Genomic DNA, 23164 nt, shown 5'->3' with positions numbered 1-23164 from the left:
GCTTTTAAAAGCTACAGCTGTGCAAAGTATATTTTAAAAGGAATTCATTAGATTTTCTAATAGAGCTTTAAAAACAATACGGTTTCAAGGATACCAGCTGCACCAAAAGCATCCTGCAGCTTTCCAAAGACAAAGTATTTATAAACTTACAATACATTTACATTACTTAAAAAAAACTTCGTATCCTGGTTCCAAATGGCTACAACTTGGGCTTGCCTTTCAATTTTTTGGGGAAAAGAAAGCATTGAGAACGAAAACAAACAGCCGTTTTCATGAAGATGATGTTCTGTCCATATTCAAGTAAGAGCAGGTAAGGCCAAAACGACAGTACTTAATTAAGCCATTGAAGAAAGAGTAGAAGAAAGAAACAAGAACTGTTGCGTAAAATATTTGGAGGAGATCAGAAGTCAGAAATTCAGATGTAAATATATAGTAAAGACGAACACACAGGTACGCAACGTCACGGCCTAAAAAAGACTCCATCTGGTGTAACTTCTGTGCGTCACGGTGCACACGCGGCTGAGAAGCGGTTGGAAGCCTTCACACTTGCTACTCTGCTCAGCTCCTGTCTTCTCAGTCTTAATAGTCGCTCCCTAGACTGTCAAGTCTACAACAACCCAGGGACAGGCAGAGGCAGAGGCCGCGAGACAAGAACTAGAAGCAGCTAGCAGCCGTGCGCTAATTTAGCCATGGCGAGGGGGAGCGTGGAGGAATCGCTCCTCGCCGCGGGCCGACCCGGGGAGGAGTGCCTGAGCGTGCGGGAGGAGGTGAAGAAGCAGCTATGGCTGGCGGGGCCCATGATCGCCGGCGCGCTGCTGCAGAACGTGATCCAGATGATCTCCGTAATGTACGTCGGCCACCTCGGCGAGCTCCCCCTCGCCGGCGCCTCCATGGCCAACTCCTTCGCCACCGTCACCGGCCTCAGCCTGCTGGTATGTACGCGCTTACTGACCGGACTTGCCAAGTTGCCATGGCGAGAATGGATTTGATTTTCCTCTTGCGTTTCAGTGGCTGAGATCTTGCCTGAACTAGCTGTCCAGTCTATTCATCTTTCTGTAGCTGAAATCATCAGTTAGCTCGCGATCCGCCACTAACGAGACTGAGATTGTGTGGAGTGAAAATGATCTTGTTCGAGAGGATTCTTGCCTCTACGCCCCGCTGTGCGAAGTGTCGGTGTCTCGGACATTCAAACGTCTTGCGATGCGACACCCTCCGCTTGGGGGGGGGGGGGGGGGGGGGGTGAAGATCAACGTTCCTGCAATATTAAATCACCCAGTTGCCATCTAAATCAAGCACACCTTTTGACTCTTAGACGCCGTTCTATAGTGAGGTACTTGACCTTTCGTAAACTATATAATCTATATTCTCCTACAGCTTTTACCTTTTTGCAGCTAATTTTTTCCCCAACATGCATGCAGTCCTCGATCTGTCCTTTTTCTATAAAAAATATAGTATCCGATTTTCGTGTGGATACCACTGCGACATGGGCCTTGGAAGGTCGATGCATCGTGCTCATCCACCACCGTAAATCTAAAAATTGCCGAGTGCCCCCGGACACTCGGCGAAACACTCGGCAACGCATTTGCCGAGTGTAACACTCGGCGAATAAGACTCGGCAAACTTTCCCTCGGCAAACAGTGGATTTGCCGAGTGTCATGCGTCGGGCACTCGGCAAAGTTTCGCCGAATTCAAAAAAACACTCGGCAAACATATTTTTCGAAAAAAATAAAAAAACAAAAACGCCGGCCGCCGCCACCACCGGCCTCCACTACCTTCACCACTGTCGGCCACCACCACCGGCCTCCACCACCGCTACCACTGCCACCGCCACCACACCGCCTCGCCACGGCCGCCGCCCACCACGCCGCCTCGCCACGGCCGTCGCCCACCACGCCACCACGTCCGCCCGGGAGAAGGGGAGGGGTGGGCCGCGCCGTCGCCGAGGAGAAGGGGAGGGGGCGCCCGGCCACCCACCGCCACCCGTCGAGGAGAAGGGGAGGGGGCCATCCACCGCCACCCGCCGCCACGCCACCTGTCGCCAAGGAGAAAGGGGGGGGGGGGGCGACCGGCCACTGCTGGATCCGGCCGGGAGGGGAGGAGCCGCCGCCGGATCTAGCCTGGAGAGGAGGTGCTGTCGCCGCATCCGACCTGGAGAGAGGCGCCAGAGAGAAGGGGAGGGGGCGGCCGCCGGGGAAGGGAGGGCCGCCTCCCATCCTCGCCCGGATCTGGCCCCCGCCGCCTGGATCTGGCCCATCCGCCGGGGGAGAAGGGGAGAAGGGAGGCGCCGTCCGGCGGGAGGGAAGGGGCGGTGTTCGGCGTGGGTGGAGGAGGAGGGTGGCGGCGTGAGGGGAGGCGCGGGGGGGGGGGGGGGGGGTTGTGGCGTGCGGCGTGTGCGGTACTTGAGGAGGGCAGCATGAGGGGAGGCGGGCCCGGTGCGAAAAAAAAACATTCGCTGAGTGTCCTATGAGTGTCACACGGTAAAGGGTTTCTTTGCCGAGTGTCTACCCTAGGCGGCAAAGTTTTTTTAAAAAAAATTAAAAAATATCCAACAGTTCCAAAAAAATACCAAATTTTCACATGAAATAATATATGTTCTCTATTGACTATACAAAAAATTTTGTAGTCAAACCAAAACTCGATTGTCACTTTGACTCCAAATCTCATCGAATCCTTCTCAAAGTTACTATTCTTCTTCTGAGATGCTTCGGTTTGTAAACATCGTACGTGACGAAACATGCAAAACCTTCTCAATTTTTTTCCACAACCTCCACGTATTATATCATCACATCATGAAAAATCTCATGATTTTCAGACTTTACTTGTTTTTTTTACAATTTAAAAATACTACTGCCACACGTTCATGGTCGTGTTTCCAGAATAAAATGTTCGAAATTTCTTTTCATTTCATGGGTCAGGTCTCAAATTGGGCCAAATAACATGGATATCATTTTTCTACTCATTTTAGTCTATAATTTGAATCACTTGCAGTTCAAATTTGACTTATACCAAAAATTTCCTTAAAATGCAATTAATTAAATAAATATAGCAAATAAATCCCAAAATATACCAAATTTTAACATAGAGTACCATATGTTGTACGTGGGGAGTAGAAAAAATTTCGAGGTGAAAAGAGGAAAAAGATTTATTTTTTTGCCAAGTGTCAAAAAAAACACTCGGCAAACCCCCCTCTTTGCCGAGTGTCAAAAAAACACTCGGCAAAGAGAGGGGTTTGCCGAGTGTTTTTTTGACACTCGGCAAAGCGCCGATTTGCCGAGTGTTTTTTCTTTGCCGAGTGTTTTTAGCTTGACACTCGGCAAAGAGCTTGTTTGCCGAGTGTCAAGCTAAAAACACTCGGCAAAGAAAAAACACTCGGCAATTTTTAGGTTTCTGTAGTGATCTCACGGCTATTAAAAATTGAGTGGAGTCTAAAAAAATGAGGTGGACTCAAAGCCAGCCGGCAAATAGATGCCGATCTCCTGTTCTTGCAGGAGTTGGCTAATTACTGCTACTACTCTGTTGAAGGTTGCTTCAGTAGTCGGTGATTTAGGTATTTTTTTGGAGGAGGGAGAGAGTTCTATTGATTATTCAGGTATTAGGTTACAATCCTTCGCAATCAATGACTCAACACATTGGGGAGCCTGCGCATCCGCCACACTGCAGAGTGTGTCGTACGTTTCGCCAACAACGCGTACGTTTCGCCAACAACGCGAGTTCATGAGCGATCACACTCTGCTCTCTCTTCACAGCTTTCAAACCAACCTCTGGGAGTAATCTAGATACATGCTTCAATTCATTAACAATAAAAGCCAGCTGCGATCTATCCCTACCTGGTTTAGAAGATGCAGCAATAACTGTGGAACAATCCGATTCGATAATGGCTTTACCATGCGTCAATTCAACAGCTAGGCGTACCCCTTCCAAGCGGGCTAAAGCCTCAATTTCCTTCGCATACAACCCATCAAAAATAGCCTTCCAAGCACATAATTCGGGTTTTCCCGAGCTTTCACGAATTATAATACCGATACCAGCATGACCTGTTAATTGATCAGAGGCACCATCGACATTTACATTGACCCAACCATGTTCGGGAGATTTCCAACATTCAGAAACTCGCACAATATTGTATTTTTCCCCTGTCATGTCTCCTCCGTTCAAACTCTGATAGAATAGCTTGCTTACCTCTCGGGTCCTCCTTCCCCATATGAGAACAACAGAGTTGCAGGATTCAACATAATTCAACAGGAAGCTGACAGAAGCAGCTACAGGCTTAAGCTTTTCACCATGCATTACATCATTTCTCATCGACCATGTTCTCCACAACATGAGTGAAATCAATTCTGCCACATCTTTATTCACTCGAGTTAGTAAAATAAGTAGCCAATCCGGGCCGGTGTAGGTATCTGTGGAAGATAAAGTTGTCATTGATGAAAAATCTATGCGGATATTGTGTGTGTCATCTTTCCCATCAACTAGTTGAACCCGAATGTATGAATCAACTGTCCAAAAATTTAATTTTTTTTCAATAAGGAAGCTTTATTAAATTTTAAGGACATTACATTGAGTTGATACAAAGTCTTGAACAGGTCCAAAAAACTTATTACTTTACGTTTGTCTTCTGCTACGCAGTGCAGTGAGTTATGCCATTAACTCATTAATTTGCCTTTGTGTTGAGCAAGCTTGGAATGGCCAGCGCCCTGGACACTCTGTGCGGCCAAGCGTTCGGAGCCAGGCAATACTACCTCCTCGGCATCTACATGCAACGCGCCATGTTCCTGCTCACCCTCGTGAGCGTCCCTGTCGCCGTCATCTGGTTCCACACCGGCGAGATCCTGCTCCTGTTCGGCCAGGACCCCGACATCGCAGCGGAGGCCGGCAACTACGCCCGGTGGATGATCCCGGCGATCTTCGGTTACGGCCTGATGCAGTGCCAAGTCCGGTTCCTGCAGACGCAGAACATCGTGATGCCCGTGATGGCGAGCGCCGGCGCGGCCGCAGCGTGCCACCTGGTCGTGTGCTGGGTGCTCGTGTATGGGCTCGGTTTGGGTAGCAAGGGCGCCGCGTTGAGCAACGCCATCGCCTTCTGGGTGAACGTGGTCTTGTTGGCTGTGTACATCAGGGTCTCCAGCGCGTGCAAGGAGACGTGGACCGGGTTCTCCATGGAGGCGTTCCATGACGCGCTCAGCTTCTTCAGGCTCGGGATCCCATCAGCTCTGATGGTCTGGTACGTCATGTTTACTGATTTTGATGAAGTTTCTGCGCAGCTGTGTGATATGGTCAGCTAGTACTACATTGCATTACATGACACATTGAAGATGGACGACGCCGATTGCAGCTTGGAGATGTGGTCGTTTGAGCTCATTGTGCTCCTTTCAGGCCTTCTCCCAAACCCCAAATTGGAGACGTCTGTGCTATCTATCAGGTTGTAAATTGAAACTACTGGTTTTCTTATGGTTTACACAATGCCTCGTTACTGAAAATGTACCAGTGAATCTTTTACAGCCTCAACACGGCTGCCTTCGTGTGGATGATCCCCTTTGGGCTTGGCTCGGCCGTTAGGTAAAACTTCTGAACTGAAGCCATGCTATCGATGCCGTCCATGCTAGTATTTATGAAGCTGCTTCACACACAATTGTTTGTATTTGTCCTGAGCCCTGACTAATGCTGCAGCACTCGCGTCTCCAATGAGCTCGGCGCTGGGCGGCCCCAAGCTGCACGCCTTGCGGTGCGCGTGGTTGTGTTCTTGGCCGTCTCGGAAGGACTGGTCATAGGGCTGATCTTGGTCTGCATACGCTACATTTGGGGCCACGCGTACAGCAACGTCGAGGAGGTAGTGAGATATGTGGCCAAGATGATGCTGGTCATCACGGTGTCCAACTTCTTTGATGGAATCCAGTGTGTCCTTTCAGGTACATGGTTTCCAGTACACTCAGATTTTCTTTTCTGAGGCACACAACATTTGTGGTGCAATTTTAAATTAATTTGTCTTCACCATTTTGCACCAAGACTAAGGTCACACAAGAATTCTCTCTCGTCCATCCTGAGTTTAACTGTCATAAAACTCATGAGAGCTTCCATTTGTTCAAATCGTCAGTAAGATACAAATGTGCATTCTCTTCCGATGTTATTGTAGGTGTTGCAAGAGGCTGCGGATGGCAGAAGATTGGTGCTTGCATTAACCTTGGTGCCTACTATATCGCCGGCATTCCTTCAGCTTACCTCATAGCTTTCGTCTTGCGTGTTGGCGGGATGGTGAGCCTACTATTTTCTCTCAAATCACCAAAAATTCTGATCAACTTTTAGTAAGCATATCAGCTCTATTTTGGTAGTTCCTGGCTGATGTCATGCATTGCATGGAGAACAGGGCCTGTGGTTGGGCATCATATGTGGGCTCCTCGTACAAGTCCTGCTGCTAATGATCGTCACGCTATGTACCAACTGGGACGATGAGGTATACACACACAGATCAATTTTATCACTATGCATTTCTATATGTGGATTTCCCTACATTTTTTTATGAAAACTGAAGAATTGCTCGCTCAATTCCACACCTAGATACTGAACTCCGCACCTTCATACTTGAAACTACACATATATGTTAGTATTTACTCCCTCCGTTTCAAATTGGATACATAATTTTTTTCTATGCACCTAAATATATATTACGTCTAGATCCATAGCGAAAACGAAAATTTTGGAACGGAGGGAGTAGTATGCAACCGGTCCTTCTTATTGGAAATTTTGCTATACCTGTATGCCATTGTAAAGGGTGTAGTATCTCTAACTCATTCGCCTTCACAATCTGGTATCACCGGTAATTTTTGTCCTACTGTACTGTTAACTTTTATTTACAGAGGATCTGAATTCGATACTTTGAACTCACAGGCAACGAAGGCGAAGAACAGAGTATACAATTCTTCTTCTCCTGCAGATTTTGAAACATGAAAATTGAATGGAAGCCCAGCAAACACATTTGAAAAGTGTACCACTTTCATGTATTCAATAAATTTGGAGATTACACAGAGTATGCTTTTGTTCTCATTCAGTTAAAACTATTGTTGGGGGAATTATAAATGGTTCCTACCGGATGGGCCTAAACAACCTCCTATATGGCTCATGGAAGGATTCAGCCCAAGGACCTAGATGCAATTTTGTTTCCCACTATCACATCCAATTTTAAAATAAAATCAAGTGCTACCTATATGTATGTTAGGATTTAGTTTCATACATATAATGACATCATAAGTGAATAACAAAAACATTATCACGAAAAGAAATAAAGAGAGACTATTAGAGATATATGCTTAATCCTGGAAACGAAGGTTCCAAACTTCACAGGCAATCGACTGGGAGTTGTGTACACCTAGCATTATCTTCAGCAAACTTCACGGCCACTTCTTCTTAGCAATATTGTTTATATCAAGTGTGAGCACATATCGTACTCAGCAAGTGTGGGGAAATATGAATGCAAGTCTTAAACAAGGAAAGACTGATTGGTTGACTGCATTAAGCACTTATAGTTGGTTAAATTTTATTAGCACCTAATTACTAAGGTATAAGTATATACCAACCCACAATTAACATAAACATAAGCCATAGGCATAGCAGAAACATAACTGTAAACCACGATTTAAGTCCATCTTCAAATTCAATTATCATGTGAGGGTTCAGGCCGCTCTTGATCGTGAGCATGGCTGATATATCAGTTTTACACTTTACAGACGTTGTACACTTTCGCGACAAGTCGTGTAAAAGTTCAGATGAACTTTAAACACATCCATGCTGTGCTGATCATGCACTCATCACACTATCAAGGTGTGACTGCATAGGGACGCTACGAGGTCTTTACAAAGATTCCCTAATAAGAAGCAGCTCACTAAGGTTTCCAGATCAGTAGCAGAGCATAAACCTCTCTTAAAAGTATAAAGCTACCATAGAGCAGATCAGTCTGAGGGTCAGGCTATACCTCATCTGCTGCCGCCCCTCTTGCCCTTTCAGTAAGACTATAAAAGCATGTAAAAGCATCTAAGCGTATAACTTTATATTTGGAGTTCAACTAAGTAAATTATATTTAAAATCCATTTATACTTACATTAATCAAATTAACATAAGTTTATGAAAAGCCGAGTTATACCTTACATAGCTTTTACTTAGAAAAGAAATTGAATAAACATTAATCAATTTAAGTTTAATTATGAACAACAGTGGTGTAGCTCTTAATTAGATCTTATAATAAAAACTAGTTCAATGGGTATTAATCAAATTAATACTTAATTATGAAAGCGAGGTAAAGATCTAATTAGCTTTTAATTAGAAAACAAGTGTATAACTAATTAATCATGTTAATATTTTAAATAAACTTCAAAACACATAACATGATTAAAACTTTCTTCTAACACGTAGTTGAAGTTGAATCTAACGCAACAAGAACTGGTTAAAACGAAGCTAAAACGCAAGTTCTAACTAAGGGGGTGTTTGGATACACCCTCCTAAACTTTAGTGCCTGTCACATCGGATGTTTGGATACTAATTAGGAGTATTAAATATAGTCTAATTACAAAACTAATTGCACAGATGGAGTCTAATTCGCGAGACGAATCTATTAAGCCTAATTAGTCCATGATTTGACAATGTGGTGCTATAGTAACCATTTGCTAATGATGGATTAATTAGGCTTAATAGATTTGTCTCGTGAATTAGTATAGGGGTTCTGCAGTTAGTTTTATAATTAGCTCATGTTTAGTCCTTCTAATTAGTGTTCGAACATCCGATGTGACCCTTCTAAAGTTTAGTACCTCGTATCCAAACACCCCCTAAATATGGTTGCAAGGACCTAATCATGATTATCGATAGACATGAAGGGCTTGCAAAGGATATTAGAAAGACACTATAAACAGTGTTCGCGAGAAGATCAAAGATTAGGGCTAGATCTAAAAAAGATCACAACTTGGGTTAGGTTGAAAGGATCTAAAAGGTTTAGGGGTCATTCTATAATCTGCCAAGACATAAAGAATCGGCTAGATATTATGGATAGCTCAAGGGTCTTTTTGCAAAATCATAGGGGTGAACTTGAAAAGCTCTAGGAGCTTGCTCCCATGGCGGATGGCGGCTCAGCCGGCCAAAATAGGCGGTGCTCCGGCCGGCTAAAGTGAGGGGGAAGTGGCGTGGTAGATAGAGGAGGTCGAGGGGAACTTGTAGGGGTGCTCACCGGCGGCGGAGGATGACAGCAGCGGTCGGAATCGGAGGTGTATGGCAGTGATGGCGGCCGGCTAAGTCTTCAAGCAGAGGGGATCCTCCGGCGTCGATTCGAGGACGGCAGGTGGTGGCGCACGTGCGGCTTGATGTCCTAAAGCTCCTGGTGGCGTCGGCTTGCTCCAGTGGTCAAAGGAGGCGGCGAATAGGCGGGCGAGCTCCTGCGGCGCTCGGCTCTGCTCCGGCTCGAGCGGTGGTGGTGCTGCGTGGAGGAGGGTGAGGGTGTGGCGGCGGCGCAACAGGAGGGTGCAGGCGAGGGCTTCGGGGTTTATAGGGACGCGGAACCCTAGGGTGGCGTGGCGCGCACACTGAGGATGGTCAGCAATGGCGTGGTCGTTATGTGCTCGGCCATAGACGCTAGCAGCTGCGGCGGCTGCTGGGCCCAGGTGGGCCTAGCAGGCCGGAAAGGAGGATCGGGCCCCAAGGGCTCGGCCCGTGGGGTTGGTGGGGCCTAGCGGACACAGGTGGGCCTAGCAGGTAGGAAAAGGAGGATCGGGCCTCAAGGGCTCGGCCCGAAGCGTTGGTGGGGCCCAACGGACAGAAAGTGATAGGGTCCGGATCGGGTGGTCCAGCGGGTCTGGTTGGGTTGAATCTGGCCCGATCCACAAAGATTAGGCTTTATGATTTTCTGCAATAAAATTTTTAGTGCAAAAACAAATCCAAAAAATTCTAGATAATGTATTTAAAGCATGAAAAATATCCAGAAATTCCCAAAAAATTCTGGGACCAATCCCAGAGAAAGATTGGAACATGAGGAGTCCAAATAAAATACTTGGAACTCGTAAAAAAGATTTTAGAGCCTTCTAATAAATAGATTTAGATTTAGGAAAATGAGAATAAATTCCAGAAAAATCTGGAAAATTCTCACAGGAACCTAATCAACATCTAAATACATTTTAAAACCTTTTCACTCACGAAACACCAGGATGCATTAGCATGAATGCAACACACATTGAGAACCATTTTATTTAATTCATAAAATAATCAATTGTTTTTCCTATACTAAATTACCTATCAAGAAAATAAATGTTGGAAAAATTCTAAAAATTATGAGAAAATCATTGTTTAATTGTTGTTTTTAATCACATCCTGAAATCCAAAAATTTCAAGGTGTGACAAAACTACCCCCCTAAAAGGAATCTACTCCCGAGATTCGAAGAGAGAAGAACAAGGAATGAGGTAAACAAGATTATCGTTGCCAAAGTGGCTAGACATTCATCCTTGGTTGTCGAGCAGTGTAGATTCTTCAAAACTCCATCTTCATCTTATTGGTTGTTAGGGTTGTCATCGGAGTAAGGTAGATGGGAGAATAGCAAGAAGCAAGGTGGCAAAGAAACTAGAGTAAGGCCTTCTTTTCTTTGACTTGCTTCTACCCAAACGGTGGTGGTGATGATAGCATCTATTTGTTGATGTTGGTATTTCCTTCAACTTCCTTCTTGATGTCCTCCATTTGCTCAGGAAGAAAGGAATGAATTACAAGGATATGGGAGATTTAAAAGAAAAACCTAGCTTGGTAACTGATGTCAGTGTCGGTAGAAGACTCACAATGCACCAACAACGTAAGGCTTGTAAAAGACAATACATCAATCAACAATACAAATCTACTTTTTCTACGTACTTTACTTTCAAGTTAGCAACTTCACCAAAATCCTTGTCTTTTCACGAGTTCGTGCGAGTTGGCAGGACTGCATCGACACGACCTTCGGCCAATTTGTAAGTTCCGTTTATCGAGTAATATCTAAGCTTTAACTTCGGACGCATCGCTGTCATTTCGTTTAGATTTATTTCCCAATTATCGATATTAACTAGAATTATAGGTGTTACCTGTTGTTTTAGTTTTATCACCAGTTATCTAGCTTGAGACATGAACTGTCGGCTTTTCATCATTACTTTTATTTATCATCATATAGCCGATTAGATCTGTTCCAAGTGTTACTTTTGTAGCATTGTTTAGCTTGCTCTAGTAGGTTTTCTTTACATTTGTTACGTGATCATCGACTGTTCTATAGCCAGTCATCTACATAGTAAATCGGCCGATTCACTGATACGCTTTTCGAGACAGATCGGAACCTTAGCCGATCGAAATGCCTAGAATTTAATACTTTTCTTTCCTTGTCAATTAACAGGTCAGATTGACTGGCACGCCGTGCGAACCGCACCAGGGCAATAACCTGAACAGGAGCTAAGCAGATTCTCCCGGGTCGTGTGTCCGACGCTGAGAGTCATCGGCCAATTTTTAGCATCAACACACTTTTGGCCCGCCCAGTGGGACCGAAGCAAGAACCAACATGTCGAAAGCTGTAGAGATCTCGGAGGATAACATCATTGAAGTCACTGAAGCAGATCTCAAGGACGACCAGAGGGAAGAGGTGGCGAAGGCTTTGGAACAATACAAGAAGGCATGCCTGCAATCCTTTAGTCGTACTAGAAGCGGGGAGACCGTCAAGAAGGCTACCCTTCCAGCTCCTCGCCACATCACCATCGCTGAAGACTCAGGAAAGATGTCTGAAATGATCCAGCCGTTTGTTTATCAGGCTATGGTCGACCAGTCCAAGGTGATAACCAACACACTGTACAACGCCGTCGTCAGCTCCATGGTCAACGACGCAGCTCAGGGGTATCAGGGACCAGCTTACGCCCCCCTATCGTGGCACCAATCAGGAGCTTCTCGACGATACTAAATATGCCTCAGTCGGTTCCTCAGCCGATACAAATCTAGAGTGGGGGGTACAACACTACAATGCCCCTGGGATATAACGGTGCAACCCTCTATCAATCACAAGTGCCGTTTTACCCTGCATCAGTTCCCCCCGGGCAACCGCCGTTTTCAACCTCGGCGCTGTGGGGCACGACAGCGACACTTTTTGATCTGGACTCGTCCACTAGTTACAGGAAATCTCCAGTACAAGCATCGTTTCCATCAGCCCGTCGGCCGATAGCCCCGCAATACCAGCAGACTACCTCAAAAATCGGCAGGGGGGCAGGTGCTTCAGATCCACTCAAAACTGCGGCGCCAGTAGTATTGTACAATGAGGCGGCAGAGGCACTACGTCAAGTTGACCCCGTGCGACAGCAACTGCGGTTCCTTAGTCGACAGCCCAACCGCAAGATCCGCATCACGTACCAGCTTATCACCCAATTGTGGTGCCGCAAGTCCAACAGCACGTGCCGATTCCTCAACTGATTGTGCATCAGCAACAGCAGCATCTGCAACAATTGGACTGGACCACAAGGATAGCTGATATAATACAAGATCAGTTCGGGCTAAAACCAAAGGTACAAACTTACACGTACAAGATGCCGTACCCATCTGCTTACGACCTGTTGCCGCTCCCACATCGGTACAAGGTGCCTAATTTCACCACGTTTTCGGGCCTGGATGATACGTCTATGGTGGAGCATGTCAATAGGTTCATCATCCAGTGCGGAGAAGCTGCTGCTCAAGATGCTCTGAGGGTCCGATTGTTCTCATCATCCCTCTCCGGGTCGGCCTTCCAATGGTTTACAATGCTGCCGCGTAATTCCATTGTTACCTAGGCTGATTTGGAAAAGCAATTCCATAAGTACTTCTTTGCGGGGTTCATAAAATGAAGCTATCAGATCTAACCAGCCTCATGCAGAGAAGTGACGAGTCGGTGGCTAGCTACATACAGAGGTTCAGAGAGGTCAGGAATAAGTGCTACAGCCTAGTTTTGATCGACTCCCAGTTGGCTGATACCGCTTTCCAAGGACTCCTGCCGCACACCAGAGAGAAAAACACTTCCGAGGAGTTCAAAAGCTTGAGCCAAATCGTTCACCGGCTGTCCAGCCAGGAGGTGCGCCCATTTGACCAACGAAGAAATTTCCAGAAGAAGGTGGCGTACATGGAAGGGTCCGAATCGGAGGATGAAGCAGAAATCGGCCTGGCAGAGTGGGTAAAAGGGAAAAAGCCAATATCGTGTCCATTCGGCAAAAAGGAACCAGAGACATTTGGTTTTGACACATCTAAGGCTGACAAAATCTTTGACTTACTGCTTCGAGAGGGACAGATCAAACTCTCACCCTACCATATGATTCCATCAGCTGAGCAACTCAAAAAGGTGAAGTATTGCAAGTGGCACAATACCACGTCTCACGACACAAATGAGTGCAAGATCTTCTGTTAGCAGATACAGTCGGCCATCGAGCAGGGGAGACTTAAATTCAAGGTCCCAACAAAGCCAACAAAGCTGATGAAGATTGACCAGCACCGCTTCCCTGCTAACATGGTAGATGTGGGGAGAAATGCACTTCAAACCAAAGTACTGACGTCGGAATCGGCCGAAAGAAGTGGCGCAGTGGACCCCAGAAACCAGACTTTGGCCGAAGATGTTAAAGGGAAAGGCTGGATGGAAACCGAAGGCGAAGGCTCTGAGAGATCACATCGGCCTGTCACATCCCGGGACTTCCTCAACAAGTATCAGAGGCAATGGGAGGACACGAGGCGCTACAAAGAGATGATGCGCCACCACGAAAATCATTGGAGATGCCCATTCTTCATCCATTGTTGGGAAAATAACCTCAGGCTTTCGTCGATCGATAACTGCCCTGAGTGCAACGGTCGGTATCGCAGTAGCCGCCCGTTCAAAAGATCACGCTCTGGGGATCGAGAACTAGAGCCAATCAGCGGAAACAGGCACGAGCAAGGAGATTGGCGCGTTTCAGTGCATGATCGGCTGGGGGGCAGAGTAGACCCGCGTAATCGGCCGGGGGGCAGAGCTAGTGCACATGATCGGCTAGGTGAGACAGCCGATGCAAGAGTCTCAGACGAAAACCCCCTGGGGTGGGAGCCAGACTGGGAACGCGCGAAACCGCCAAGCAAACCAGTAAACCCCAGATGGTGCCCAGATAGTCTAATTAAGTCCCAAAAATGAAGGGTCCAACATTTGCGCCAATGGGAGCAACAACAAGAAGAAAAAAGGCAAGCAGTGGACAAGAGAGGGGTCATATCTCAAATTTGGCGTCCCAGAAGAAAAGCCGACAAGGGAAACGACGATCAGGATTCGGCCGCTGATGTCAACATGGTGTTCATCTTACCAATGGAGTTCATGGCTCCCATTGACCGCGACAACGCAACAGAACTAGAGGAGTAGATGGCTCAATTGGCTCTGGAGCCAATGACCACCACTTTTGAAAAACTCGAAGACGAAAAACGCCAACATCTCAAGGCGCTGTTCCTCAAAGGGCAAGTCAACAGACGACCCATCGCTAAACTGTTAGTAGACGGAGGCGCTGCTATGAACATTATGATGTACGCTATGTTCTGCAAACTGGGCAAAGGAGAAGAAGATCTGATCAAGATGGATATGATGCTCAAAGATTTCAAAGGCAACATATCTCCGACCCAAGGGGCACTCTGCGTCGACCTCACCAACGGCAGTAAGACTCTACCCACCACATTCTTTGTTATTAATGGTAAAGGGTCCTATAATATGTTGCTCGGGCGAGATTGGATCCACGCAAACTGCTGCATCCTGTCCACAATGCACCAATATCTCGTCCAGTGAATCGGCGACACCATTGAAGTAGTCACCACCGACTCCACCTACAGCGTCGCCGCAGCCAACGCGCAACAGTGGAGCTACGAGCACGTCAGATACATATCTAGTAGGACTTGGGACACTAACTTTCTGAAGGTGTCCGATTTCGGTCTACAGCCGATCCAAGCAGTCGGCTCTAAAGAATCAAATTAAATGGATCAGTTCGTCCGAGAAGACGGGAAGCTTGGGCACGGGTTTACGTTGGTCGATTCATTGGAGATGGTGGACCTTGGAGATGGTAGCAAGCCAAGGCCGATGTATATTAGTGCTAGGTTAGACCCTGAGTACAAGCGTGAGTTAACCAGTTTGTTAAGAGAATTTAAAAATTGCTTTGCTTGGGAGTATCATGAGATGCCTGGTCTAGACCGGTCCATTGTCAAACACCAGTTGCCTATAAAACCAGGGTATCGGCCATATCAGCAACCCGCACGACGTTGTAATCCTAAAATTCTACCTGATATAAAAGCTGAAATCACAAGATTGATCGAAGCAGGGTTTATTCGGCAGTGTCGGTATGCCGAGTGGATTTCTAATATTGTTCCTGTATACAAGAAGAATAGAAAGAAACGTGTGTGCATTGATTTCAGAAATCTTAACCAAGCTACACCGATGGACGGGTACCCATGCCAACGGCTGATGTTTTGCTAGATGCGGCTACGGGACACAAAGTCATCAGTTTTATGGATGGTTATGCCGGGTATAATCAAATATTAATGGCCGAAGAAGATATCTCAAAAATGGCCTTCAGGTGTGTTGGCGCTAAAAGTTAGCCGATTGACCCTCAGCGTCGGACACACGACCCGGGAGAATCTGCTTAGCTCCTATTCGGGTAATCGCCCTGGTACGGTTCACGCGGCGTGCCAGCCAATCTGACCTGTTGATTGGCAAGGAAGAAAACGTGTCGAATTTGAGGGGTTCCGATCGGCTAAGGTTCCGATCTCGAAAGGCGTATCAGCAAATCGGCCGATTTGCTATATAAAGATAATCGCCGACTTGAAAGGAAAGTACGAGGAAATAGTAGATTGTTGTATTGATTGATGTGTTATTTTACAAATCTCTAAAGATGGCTATTTATAGCCTGTTACAACCAATTTCCTAACCGACTAGGATCTATCTCTAATTTGAAATGAAAACGAATATTTACAAACACAACTCGTATCGGAGTTGGTTATTGTACTCCCATGGGCCAATCTTTCTCTCTCTCCTTTCTCTGACCCACTTTAAGCCCATATTGACCCAATCGCTCCAGCCTTCCAATCGGCCGATCTCCACCAACTCCGTCTGCCAAAACACTGTAGCGCCAATCGGCCGATTCCCAGCTGTAGCACCAATCAGCCGATTCCTAATCATAACCTTTTAATCCACCATATCGGCCAATCCTTTCCTCCCTTGACGCCGATCCCATACGTGTCAAAATCTGGCATCAACACATGCCCCCCAGTTTCGGAGTAAAACATGACCTTTACTTCGAAATTCTTTTTTAACTTTTCCTCCGAAACAAACACGGAAAAAATCTCCTTCCGTTTCGCGGTCTCCTACCTGATGATTGCAATCTTTTTGAAACGGGCGCCTGAGACAACCGCTCTCCCGAAATTCGTGTAGACGGAGCGGTAAATATCCTGCCTTTACCCCTTCTCTCAGACCATCTTTAAATACTAGCATACCCTGCCGCTTCTCCTTCACAAGCCCAGTAACTTCCTTCCCGGCGCTTCAGTTTCCATCTTCTCCCGGCGCCTTTTTGGCTTCCAGCCGCATTCTCCGGTGATCCTCCTTTCATCTGCATTCCACTTCATCTCCTCCATGGAGGCACCATTAGCAACCCCACCAGCAACGGAGGCCCCGCCGGCAGCTCCATCGGCGACGGCAGTAGCTCCGTCGGCGACAGAGGCTCCACCGACGGCTTCATCAGTGGCGGCAGCTCCACCAGGAGCCCCGTCGGCAACGATGAGTTTCATTCCAGAGGTAATCATCCGGAACTTTTTTTACTTTTACCGTCCACGCATCTTTTTAGATCCGCTCTTAGTTTTTCCCTTTTTACATTTTTAGGCGGTCAGACACCAAATTACCATACGCCTTTCCGAAGCTCTTGGCCTTATCTATTTAGGTCCTATGGGGAACCCAGACCCAACCGATCTAATCAACTTGGAAACCCATAGGATTCCGTTTAAGCAGTCGCCTATGAATTTGGACCATTGGTCGGGCACATTTAGATCTTGGCCGAATGAAACTCCCGGCTGGAAGGAATGGTACCAAAGAATGGCCAACTCCAAGAGAGTTCAATGGGATGAATGAAAAATCGGCCAGTGCATCAATCTTTCTTTGTCCCAGATGGAGAGGAATCAACCCTTGGTGATAGCAGCCTCCTACTTCTGGTCTGACGCTCTCAACGCGTTCCTCTTCGGGCATGGACCCATGACCCCCATTTTGGCCGATGTTGTGATGTTGACCGGCCTTGACATTTCTTCCCCTGATACTCCCTTCAATTCTGATCAAGCCATCCCATCGGCTGGAAACAAAAGGAATCGGCGGGTGGAAGGGGTACATCAAAAACAACATGAAGACCGCTACAATCTTAGAGAGAGAATATGCGGCCTTCTTGATTATGTGGCTAGAGAAGCATCTTTTCTGCGGCAGAGCAGTCGGCCCTTCTTCCAATACATAGGCTCTGGCCGAAGCCCTATGAAGAGGAGCCGCCGTCCCTCTCGAGAAACATTTACTAGGATCGGCCTATCACATGGCGCAACAAATCGGCGTCAAACTGTCAAAGGGAGAGCCAATTGGAAACCCAGGTGGCCCCTGGTGGTTCATCAACCTCTGGCTCAATTTTTACATAAGCAAGATCTCCCGGCAGCATATAGAGAACATGACATTCCCCAACATTGAATCCGGAAAAAACCCCACCGTAAGGTGCCGATGCACATCTTTCGGCGAAGCAACCTCCTCTTTCCCTAGTTGCCAGTTTACCACCACCTAGACAGCCGAGTACTTCAGATGTTTCTACAACGGCTTTAGTGAAGAATCTACCAGTTGGTACCCGTACCAGAGAACATAACCGCTTTTTGAGCTTCCCTTCTATTATAATTCGACAACCAACACCTTCGACAACGACCTCACGGACACCTTGATCAAGCCAGGGATTTTACCAGCCAACTTCTTCTCCGGGAAGGATTCCCTAACTTATGAGTTCTACAACCCATCAACTGCGGCACGGCAATTCGGCCTTGGTCAGCCGCCGATTCAGGCTTATTTTGCTGGCCGTGCAAAATTTCGAGATGAACTCACTAAAGGCCTCGAGTACAATCGGCTGTGCGACTTGGTGCCCGATTCCAGTACCATTGACCTGACTAATTGGATAGTGGCACCCTTTGCTGCCCAACAATTCAAGCTATGGTGGGCAGAATGGAAGCAGCACCTCTTCTGTGCATCCCCTGCGACATACTGCAACGATCTGGATCCTGACAACATCGACCTAAACGCAGCGGTACGTGCTCCTTTCTTAGCCGATCACTTTCTTTTATGTTACAAATCTGCCGCTAACTTCTTATTTCTTTTATAGTCCGAGAGTCGACTTCCTCCAACGCGCAGCCAGAGTGGTAGGCTGATAGAGAATCGCTATCCATACACAGCCTTCCCACTCATCGGCTATCATGCCCCAACCATTGATGACATCACCACCGGCCGATTGAAACAGACGCCGAAGAAGACTTCAAAGAAAACGAGCCGCCAAGTGCGCGCCCACATAGAATCGGCCGATCAGTTGGCAGCGGCATCGGCTGAGTCTTTAACTGCGCCGATTCCTTCGATCATTGAAGAAGTTGACCTCCAGGCTGCTAAAGAAGCTGGAGCGGCTGCTGCATCATTGCTAGTAGAAGCTGTTCAGGTAACTCCGCATACTCCACATCCTTCTAAGTATTCTGTTGTTATTAACCTCTCCTTTCTGCCAGGCCGCGCAAACCACCCCGCAGCAATCGACCACACCCCAAGCAGAAATCGGAGTGCCAGTAATTCCTCCCACCAAGGTAGAGAATGCTTTATTTCATTTTTTTATACTTAATCAAAAACTTGACCGATTCTGATGTAGGCTACCCTTGGCACATCAATTGTACCTTTCCAACAGCCATCGGCCGGGCAACCCACGGAGGTATAGCAATCATCACATATCATCAGACTTAATCATCTGCATTATACTTATAAGAATCTGCTCCTCGTACCTTTCCAGGAGGCTGGTCCGAGCAGGGCACCAATAATCATCGAATCTTCCCCCTCTAATGAATCGGTTGCACCAGTTCCTGAACCAAGGGTAGCACTCCCGCCGGCGCAAGCAGAAGAAATTCGCCTCAAAGAGGTAAGAGACTTATCACCCGAATCGGCCAATTTCCCCTTACCATCGGCTAATCTGTATTTATTATTTTTTACTCTTTTGCAGGAACAAGATACCCCCAACAATAGTCTTTTCTCCTTCGCGGTCGCACTTTCTGATGATGAGGAGGTTGTTTCACGTCAAGTCACACTAAGCTCAATCCCCGATGACGTTTGCGCGAAGCTCGAGAGCATACGGCCCTCCTCTAAGATGATATCGGCCGATTAGTGGAAGACGCCTCGCCGATTCGGCAACTCTTCAGTGATATTAGAGGCTGAGTTCCCGAGGAGGCAGAAGAAGCTCTGGCACCCGCCGCATACATCGAGTCAATGCGGATTCCGGTGTTCAGGGCTTTACGCCACATGGCCGATCGTGCCAAGTTAGCGAAAGCTCGCGAAGAGGAGGACTGTTATAAGCATCGGGCTCAAGAAGTACATCATCGAATCAATTTCCTTGAATGCTCCCGCCCGGATATTGTTGGTGCTATAGATTGCCTTAAACATTGAAGGGCAGAGCTCGCCAATGAAATAGAGCAGGTGACCAAAGCCATAGCCGTAGAAGAGAAAAGACTCCAAGATCTCCCTTCTGTTATCGTCGAATTGAAGCAAGAGCGGCAGAACCTGGCCCACGAAGCAATCAAGCTCCATCGCCATATGCCAGAAGTTCCTGGATCGGCTGATGATGACCTGAGCACTTTAGACTCGGCCGATCAGGTTAGGCAACAAGCGATTGCAGCTATTAATGCCCTCCTTGGATGAACTGTAAAAGTACAGGACGCATCTGTAAAAACATTAATGTCTTTTGACTGTTGACGTGTGGATCCAATCCTGAACCATCCTTCGTGGCGGCTTTTCATTTATTACCCCTTTTACTCCGATGGGACGTGTCTTACCAAACTCTTGCCCCTTTTCCTTCTATAAGTATGAGGCCCCGTATTGTTCCCAAAGGCATTCGCATCGCTCGTCCTCTTCTCCTCCAGTAGTTCATACCATCAGACTATTCACCAAGATGTCTTCCTCATCTTCTTCCTTCTCTTCCTTCTCCGTCAACCAGGTACGAAATCTTCCTCCGTCCTCCATTTCCCCATCTAATATTTTGATCAATCTGTCTATGAGCAGTTCTTTGCTGATTTTTTCAACCGAGGTGCCTTAGTCCTGACCTGAAACAGGTGATCGAGATTATGCATTCCGATGAACCGTTGTCGCAGGTGGACAAAGATCTGATCAGGGCCCATTGCAAAGAACTCAGGGATCATGCGCGGAAGTCCAGAAGATCTGGGACCATATCGATGCCAACTGCTCTAGGCGGCCGCCAACTGAAAGGAGTCATCCACTTCCTCGTCCAGTCGCCCTTAAAGATGCCGCAGTAGGAACGTCTCAACCACCTCTTGACAAGAGCCACCCTCTTCCTCATCAAATCAAGGTTGAAGCCGCAATGGAGGACCTGGAGGAAAAGCGCATCCGCCTCTTGATAGAATTAGGTCGAATCGAGAGGGAGATTAAGAAAAAGCGTGGTCAATAAATGTGTTGGTACTTTTTATTCTAAGGGCGACTTGTACTGTGTCGGCCATGTACCCCATCGCTTGTACCGAATGATAAATCGGCCAGATCAGACGAGTGTTTCGTTCTTGAGACGATGTTATCTTTGCATCGGCTGTAAGAGCCAATAGGAATTGGCCACGCCCTCTTGATATATCCTTAGTTATGCATCGACCCATATACTAGGATAGTACCTCTTCAGATATCTCCCGTTCAAGGCCCTTCGATCATTTCTAGTATATATGCGTTTCCCGGAGCACATCAGCCGATTTTATACGGCCCTTCCCAAGTGGGTGACCATTTACCGAACTTGGGATCCTTAGACCCTACTGGTAGCACCAACTTCGATACCAAATCTCCTTGGGAGAATTGCTTAACCTTGACCTTCTTGTCGTACCACCTGGCCACCCTCTTCTTGTTTTCCTCAATGCTAATGAGGGCCCTTAATCGCTGACCTGCCAAATCATCAAGCTCTCCCTTCATGAGGAGGGAATAGTCATCGGCCGTCGACTAATCTTGAAGCGATGTGCGTCTTGACCCCGTCCTTAATTCCCAAGGCAATACTACCTCGTGACCATATACCAATTGATAAGGAGATATTTTAGTGGCCCTATGGCAAGCCATCCTGTAAGCCCATAGAGATTCAGTTAAACATAGGTGCCACTTCTTAGGTTGTTCTTCTATCTTCCTCTTGATTAACTTGATTATCCCCTTATTGGACGATTCGGCTTGACCGTTAGCTTGAGCGTAATACGGAGAAGAATTCAACAACTTAATTCCCATATCGACGGTGAACTCCTCAAACTCTCCTGAAGTGAACATCGTCCCTTGATCAGTTGTGATGGTTTGAGGGATACCGAAACGATAAACAATGTGGTCCCTTACAAAATCGACCATAGCGGCCGATGTCACGGCCTTCACTGGGATTGCCTCCACCCACTTGGTGAAATAATCGGTGGCTACTAGTATGAACTTGTGTCCCTTGCTTGATGGAGGATAAATCTGTCCGATGAGGTCTATTCCCCAACCCCTGAACGGCCATGGCTTGATTATCGGATTCATAGCCGATGCTGGTGCACGTTGCACGTTGCCAAACTTCTGATAGTCCTGACACCCTTTATAATATTGAAAGCAGTCTTTGAGTATCGTCGGCCAATAATACCCATTATTTCTAATCATCCACTTCATTTTATGAGCCGATTGGTGAGCTCCGCACACGCTTTCGTGGATTTCTCCCATCAGGATCTTTGCTTCTTTCGTCCCCAGGCATTTGAGCAGAACTCCATCAATCGTTTGGTAAAACAAATCATCTTCGAGTAGTACATACTTTGTGTCTTGAAAACGCACTCGCCGATCCACTTTCTTGGATGGATCCTTCAGGTAATCGGCGATCTCCTTTCGCCAATCGTCGGCCGCGAGTTCCAGAGTCATGGCGCCTTGAATCGGCCGATACCCGGACGTGTGTTGGGCAAGCCTATTGGCCTCTTCATTATAGTTTCTGGGAATATGCTCGATAACAGCAGACTTGAATTCTTTTAAAAGTTGGAGGCAATCTTCGTAGTAAATCCTCAGGACATCATATTTACATTCAGATCTTCCCGTTAACTGGTGTATGATGAGCATGGAATCCCCAAAAATCTCTGTGGCGTCGGCTTTGATCTCTCTTGATAATTGAATGCCCTTTAGGACGGCTCGATATTCTGCTTGATTATTGGTTGCGGATGCTTCTATCGGTAGAGAGAAATCATAACTTGCCCCCCGAGGCGATATGAGGACGATGCCGATTCCTGACCCGGCTCCACATGAAGAACCATCGAAGTATAGAGTCCATGGAACCGGCTCAACGACAGTGACTTCCGGTCTGCAGTGCTGGGCCACGAAATCGGCCATGACTTGACCCTTGACAGCTTTGGCCGATTCGTACCTTAGGTCAAACTCTGATAGAGCTGGGATCCACTTCCCAATCCGTCCTTTCAAAATCGGTAGTGATAACATGTATTTTACTACGTCATCCTTGCATACGACTATGCATTCTGCCGATAATAGGTAGTGCCTGAGCTTGGTGCATGAGAAATAAAGACATAGGCATAGCCGCTTTACTGGGGAATATCTTGTCTCGGCGTCCAGAAGTCTTCTGCTAACATAATATATTAGAACTCCTGTACTAGCGCCGATCCGATAGCCCGTTCATCGGCCGATAAGTACAGTCTGAATGGCTTGTCAGCTTGCGGCAGAACTAATACAGGTGGCAAGATCAGATATTGCTTGATGTCTTCCAGCGCTTTTCGCTGTTCTTCTCCCCATATGAATTCCTGTTCGGGCTTCAACTTCAATAACGGCGTGAAGGCTTGAATACGCTCGGACAAGTTGGATATGAATCTTCTGATAAAGTTGACTTTGCCAATTAAGGACTGCAACTCAGTTTTGTTTTGTGGGGCCACGACCTTATTGATGGCTGC

At 46.9% G+C, this 23164-nt stretch overlaps 1 protein-coding gene across 1 annotated transcript; it reads left to right on the top strand.

Annotated features, from left to right (window-relative positions):
• Positions 1-517: 517 nt before the first annotated feature.
• LOC117851731 (protein DETOXIFICATION 16) lies at positions 518-7132 on the top strand. The gene is made up of 8 exons (XM_034733609.2): positions 518-932; positions 4677-5221; positions 5333-5419; positions 5500-5556; positions 5668-5906; positions 6131-6249; positions 6362-6448; positions 6883-7132. The coding sequence occupies exons 1-8, from the start codon at positions 690-692 to the stop codon at positions 6940-6942; spliced, it is 1437 nt and encodes a 478-aa protein (XP_034589500.1). The 5' UTR covers positions 518-689; the 3' UTR covers positions 6943-7132.
• The last annotated feature ends 16032 nt before the right edge of the window (positions 7133-23164 follow it).

The sequence above is a fragment of the Setaria viridis genome, chromosome 4, assembly GCF_005286985.2.
Source record: "Setaria viridis chromosome 4, Setaria_viridis_v4.0, whole genome shotgun sequence".
Lineage (NCBI taxonomy): Eukaryota > Viridiplantae > Streptophyta > Magnoliopsida > Poales > Poaceae > Setaria > Setaria viridis.
Note: the sequence above shows the minus strand (reverse complement) of the source record. Positions and strands in the feature narration are given on the sequence as shown.